Below are 6,257 nucleotides of genomic sequence, written 5' to 3' on the forward strand. Positions count from 1 at the left end.
TTGTATCAGTAAGCCCATGTAAGAAATAGTCGCAATTTCAGAACATAGTTACTTATTTAGTGCATCTGATTCGAACGATGAAAACTTAGTTGGCTTGCGTGTTTTCTTCAGTAGACGCGCAAACCAGAATCTGATAGCTTGTTCTACAAATATTAATGCTCGACGCTCGGAATTCATCAAAAAATAGCTAAAAAATTAACTTTTTTAAGAATCATTCTACCAAAATTAGAAGAAATTGTCAAAATTTGAATAAAGCAAATCCCTGTGATTGCTTTGACTACAGATTCCGTAATAAAAAAGGCTATATTACTAAATCAAAATTTATATCCTCGCGTGTCTGAGAAAGCGTCAGTTCATTACGAAGAAGAGCACTTAGACGAGTAACATTTTCACCGACGTTCACGATAATTCGGTGTTATCCCGTTTATGTGTACCTAAAATATGTTCTTCGAACTGTTAGAAATAATAAATTTATACGCAGCTAATCCAGCATTCTTTCCACAAAGTAATACTAATAATTTGTGTATCCTCCAATTTTAGTGATTCACATTCAGTTTTCGATGTTAGTTATTCTATTAAACATTTTTAGGCTGTCAAAGGTGTATCTTCCCTGTCTGAACCATTGTTGCACATTGCTATATTCTGCCGAATTTCACTTAGTCCCCTTACATTTTCCAAATTTGCAAAGCTTGCTCCTTATTCCGCACTGTCTATGTCAGATCGCGATGCTCACAATGCATATAAAAAAATCCAGTTCACTTCAAGTAAGCGAGATGTTAAATGAGAAATAAAGAAATCTCCATCGCGCGCCACCAGCAGATATCCTCCCATTATGAACACAACCTTTAATAGCGAGCAACAAACTAGTGTGCTGGTAATGATAGTGTTTTGAGAACAAGCTTCGCACATAACGCCTAGCTATACCAGTTGTGAACGATCAAAAACGTAGGAGTTGGAAGCTTTAAAGGGTCCTGACCAGCATGTAACCAAATCTGTGAAATCTGTTGTTGTACCCATACATTTTTTAGATTTTTGATATTAATATACTACTCTGAGGCACGGTGTTCGTACTTCAAAAAGCATTTTGAAGGATTCGATGGTACACAAAATTGAATTTATAAGGTAAGTGCAAAAAGAGGTGCAATGTATTAACAAAAGAGCTCATAAAGGAGTGTATGGGACCTAAGTCACTTCATATATTTTTCGATATGTTTCTTTTAAAGAAACACATGTGTAATTCTTTCAATCTTTGAAATTTTTAGGTCCGTTCAAGAGAAGATGGGCACTTGTACGCAGTAAAGCGCATAGGACAGGAATTCACTAATGAGCACGTTCGGCGCACTGTTACGCGTGAAGTTCAAATAATGGAAAGGATACCCCCTCACCCAAACATTGTTGGCTTAAAATACGCTTGGCAGGAAAACCGCGTGCTTTATATTCAAACAGAGCTATGCGCGATGGATCTTATGACGCATTTGGTAAAAGAATACACCCTTGGTCGAATGCTAACTTGAGTCAACGATGTTAACAAATGTTAGCTTGAAAAAAGCTAATATAATAATAGATTAATAAATAAATCATGGCTACATTTTCTGGTTCAGTAGTAGGTAGTTAGTAGGTATTTTTAGCAGAACATATACACAGTACAACCTGGAAACTAAAAAGGCTGTCTATTGTAAAATTTGTATTTTTTTTTGTAATATTTACAGAACCTAACGAATCATTTGCTCGCCTGCTGATTTGGTTTACAGAAACATCTCACTGATGGGGATCCCAATGATTATCCAGATCCAAGACCCACAGCGCCGGAGAAAGTGCCCGAGAGCCTTTGTTGGGCGGTATTAGTTGATTTACTTCAGGCTGCGGAATATTTGCATAAATTGAGGCTAATTCATCTGGACATCAAGCCGGATAACACGTTCCTCGGTTTACGAGACGGTTGTTTTAAACTCGGCGATTTCGGTGTAGCAAAGGGTAAGTCTTCTTTCATGGAAACTTGATTAGAATCAAAAATGCCAAAGGTCGTCGATTTTTAACGTTTGTATTGATAATTCGGGTATTTCTTACCTACTGCCTCCCCAGAATTCGTGGTCAGACAAGAATAAAAAAAGACTAGGAGAATGTGCATTTTAACGAAAGTAGCGCTAGCTGCCCCTGAAATACCTCAGACATTGCCTTTCCGCTTGTTTCAAAGAGTTAAAATAGAAATACGGAATGTGTGATAGGAAAAGAAAGCACAAAGAAATCATAAGATATTTAAATCAATAACCCGGTTTTGTCTCGGCAGCAAACACAACAAATCATAGGTAATTTGCTATCAATGGTACGAATACTTAGCGGTCTTAACCCTGTACAACACATGTTCCCTGTTTTTTAAATCGTGTGTTAAAGAATAAGTAATTATTGTTACAAGTTAGGATTCCTTTCAATGGTAATTGTTATGTGATCGTGTCATTAACTAATCTGATAACCACGATACCAACTAACTGTTCATGTGTATTCTTAAATGCAGATGCAGATGAACCGGGTTTAATGGACGATGAAGGTGATGGTCGATATTTAGCTCCAGAGGCGCTTAACGGAGTAATTACCGAACTAGCTGATGTCTTTGCGATTGGATGTACAGTTGCACAGATGGCATTAGGTCTCATCCGTCCGAAGCACAGAAACTACGGAGACAACTGGTTAGAGCTCAAGACAGAGCCAAACAGTTGGACCGCAAACGAGTCGCTCGCACGTGACATACGAAGTAAGTGAAGCGAGTCATTGTAACTGGCGTATCGAAGTCGATAAGGAACGTGCGGCATCCTGTCATGCACGTATGGTATAGGAAACTTTTGGTGCTCATATCTACCATCGTAACAATTATAGTCTATTGCCTGCTTGGTAATCATATTTTTACAGTGAAAAGCCAGGATCTCTGGGGGGTTTTGAAATTGATGTTGGCCGAGGATCGAGTACGGCCATCTGCGGCAGCTCTCCTTGAGAGTCCGATCGTGCATCAGCATAGGCAAGCGCGACAACAACAGTTAGCGCGGGACCGAGTCATGTACGTCATATATATACACACTTCCCGCGGTTTATATTTAAGAACAGCGCTGTCTTAACACGCCGTCATCTGATTTATAGTTTGTGCTGTATGAAAAAATATTCGCAAGAAAAAGCTTATTTGATACACTTAATCCCAATGTGGGGGCATCGAGATCCTGTCTTGATATCAAAGCCATCAGGTTGTACAAATTGTGAAAGCACCTTCCGCAGATCACGATGGCAAGCATCGAGTGGTACGGTATCTTTACGTTTGGTTTACCTTTGCAGTTGCGATACTACTCATGCGCGGTTCACTAGCACAAGGACTAGAAGATGTTGCACCCTTGTATACTCTTTCTAATGAACAAGAGTTAGAAATATTACAAATTTTAACATGACGCTCCACAAGAAGAGCCCCTTTGGCTGTTGCCAAGGGTAAAAAACCTGTCAGGTTGCTGCTTCCAGGAGATACTGATGTCATTAAATGTTTGTGCTTTCTGCTTTTGGCTCCGCTCGGATAGATCACGTGTTCGAGGAATAGTTTCAAATGTCGTCCAAATGTTGAGTAGTTTCCTACCCGTGGACGTTGTATCAAAGGTGCGGGCTGTTTTACCAAGACAACAGCAAGAGCACGCACAACCTCAGCAACAAGCACCGTCCAGGAGATCGCTGTTCCCACCTGCTCCAGTTACACCACGGGCAAGCATACGAGATCCTCGTAGCGCACGAAGAAGCTCTGACCCTTTACGCAACAAAGGGTATGTTCATTATATACAAAATAGCAGGTCTAAATGGAGAATGTTTCTTACGCGTTGTTTCTAAAACCGTGTCTAAACGAAAGCATAATTCAACAAAATTTCCTGCATGTGCAACCACCGAAAACGTAGCCGATCGATTTCGGATAAAATTCTAGGTTGGGATCGTCCAGCACGCACCGAAGGATTAGACGGTAGCTGATTTTGTTCGAACTCTGAAAACAACGCATTGACTCTATGGCGAGTTTTTTTTTAATAGGACTCGTTTTCGTCTGGGACTAGAAATAGCTGATGAACACGTGCCCATTACGATAAACAGTCCGTTTTGATTTTGTCGCCGTGTATGCTATAGGATGTAGTCAGTTGTACACGAGTGAAGCTTTGTGATTTCTTCGTGCTTTTTTCTATCGCATCGCTTTCGTAGAACATTACGCCATTCATGCCAAGTTTCTCTTAGGTGTTTCAGAAGGAGCGCAAAGCGGGGCAGGTTTACATTTTAATGCCAAAATCTCAATGATTAACATTTATGTAAGAAAATTAAATAGCGTGTCATCACGTTCCTGGCCTAACTTAGTTGCATCTCGATTGAGCTTATAACTTTTTCTGTTATCATTGTCACTCGTTCATCATTATTTTTGCAGGTTTGGAGTGCGCGAAACGCCAGATTCGGATGATGAAAGTAGTGCGGCTCCAATCAACCTTTCCGGGGCTTTCGCTGATGAAGCATGAAGTCATTCTGATCAAGAGTGCAAAGGTTATGCGACGGCGGGCTGACTGAGCTCACCACCAGGACTGAGCAATCTCAGATAAGACTGAGTGGCATCACAAATCGTTTCTTATACTTTGTATCTAGCTTTCCACTTTGTCACGTGTAGCTCGACCTCATTTACACTCGCAGAGTGGAACAATTCTTACTACGCAGAAAGGTTATTATTGACAGGTTAAAGGTTTATGACTGAAAGGATGTAAGATATTTCGACAACGGCATACTGAGGTCTATATTGGGGTCTTGCATACGCCTTAATACAGGTCTTGTAGAAGACTGTCAACATCTGGTTTAGGTCCTAACAGACCTCAATAATGGACTCTCAAGCTTCCAAGAGGACTTGATACCTCGTAAGTTCTCGTAAGGTACCGTACGAATCCATCAAGCGTCACATGCTCCGTATGAAAATTAATTGCTGTTAAAGTAAAATATCAATGAACGAAACATTAAACCGGGTGTATCCTGGGATGATGGTTGACATCGATAAATCGACTTGTTTTATAACACACACGACGCTATTATCTGTTTGAGGTCTGACACCTACTGTTTCTTTTAATACGTCTTAAAACGTATCGTTATTTCATACGATTCGAATAAGAGCAGTTTGACTTTGTTCGCAGTTGCGAATAGCGCCATGTCGTCCTCAACATTTAAAACACATTGTGATTTGATACAGAAACTATCATAACTGAAGTGGTTTCTGTCTTTTCTCTATATTGGTCTGTTCGTTTTAGGTGATACTAATGTGGAGCTGACTCTAGGCAGAACTCCAAAACTTAAAAGGCCATTAAATCCTTTCGTTGGTTCATGTCCAGATTGTGCATCTAGCAAGAAATCGAGCTCAAGTACTTTTGGCAGGAATTTAAGAGGGAAGGAACCAGATGTCGTAATCAACTTTAATTTGAAACAGTAAAATTAAAAAACCGTTGTTTAAGGCGCATATTCACGTACGTTTATCGATTAACATTTATTGTGTGATTGCGTAGTGTAGAGAAGGATGTAATTTAGATATTTACCTATATATCAAATAGAAGCTAAAACAATAGGCTGGGCCCAGCTAATATTGTATAATTAACCAAAGCATTGCGGTAATTAATAATAGTAAAAATAATAAGCAAATTCTAGAATGGATCAGCAAATACAGTCATATTAAAGGCGGCATTTGTCAACGCTAACCTCACAGGATGAGAAGAGAAGCACTGCTTGTGAAAAGTCGATGATCTTATGGGGTTCTCCTGCCTTTAAAAGCAAAACTTCCATATGACGCGCTGTGATTCTAATATATTGAATGCATGTATGTATGGGTATATAAGAAAAAATAGGTATTACCATGTGGTCCGAAGAGATGCAAAAACAGCTGTACATTTTACAACTCCCGGTCGGATAGATAGGTATACGTGAATACGTATGATCATATGTGTGAGTCATGTTCGGTCAGTTACCATACTCGTAACGTTGACATAACCTTTATTTATTGGTTTAGGTAAAGTGTCACATGCTTTGTAGGGCCACTATACGTAGTGACGAGTATGATGTTCTTGCAAAATGTTTTTGACAGATTTACACCTATGCTGTCCTCCTACATGTAGGTGTATGGGCTAATTTACAACATAACAAATACGATGAACCTAAGAAACAATTGTATGTCACATATATGCTCTATATGAATCGAACCAGTTGACTTGGTAGGTAATACCAGTGGGTAC

General features: G+C 39.5%; 1 protein-coding gene across 10 annotated transcripts in view; it reads left to right on the forward strand.

Annotated features, from left to right (window-relative positions):
• Window positions 1-5,631, forward strand: part of LOC111250078 (membrane-associated tyrosine- and threonine-specific cdc2-inhibitory kinase-like) — a 9,919-nt gene extending 4,288 nt beyond the window's left edge. For 8 of the 10 annotated variants that reach the window (XM_086986525.1, XM_086986523.1, XM_086986521.1 and 5 more), the window contains 6 exons: window positions 1,263-1,478; window positions 1,752-1,974; window positions 2,513-2,749; window positions 2,905-3,049; window positions 3,552-3,788; window positions 4,427-5,631. In XM_086986525.1, coding sequence (XP_086842651.1) covers window positions 1,263-1,478; window positions 1,752-1,974; window positions 2,513-2,749; window positions 2,905-3,049; window positions 3,552-3,788; window positions 4,427-4,514 — 1,146 coding nt within the window. In that variant the 3' untranslated portion in view covers window positions 4,515-5,631. The remainder of the gene's footprint in view (window positions 1-1,262; window positions 1,479-1,751; window positions 1,975-2,512; window positions 2,750-2,904; window positions 3,050-3,551; window positions 3,789-4,426) is intronic. The other 2 variants (XR_015326051.1, XR_015326050.1) reach the window with 2 other exon arrangements.
• Window positions 5,632-6,257: the final 626 nt, after the last annotated feature.

This window comes from Varroa destructor, unplaced genomic scaffold (genome assembly GCF_002443255.2).
Source record: "Varroa destructor unplaced genomic scaffold, Vdes_3.0 BEIS01000004.1, whole genome shotgun sequence".
NCBI classification, from domain to species: Eukaryota; Metazoa; Arthropoda; class Arachnida; order Mesostigmata; family Varroidae; genus Varroa; species Varroa destructor.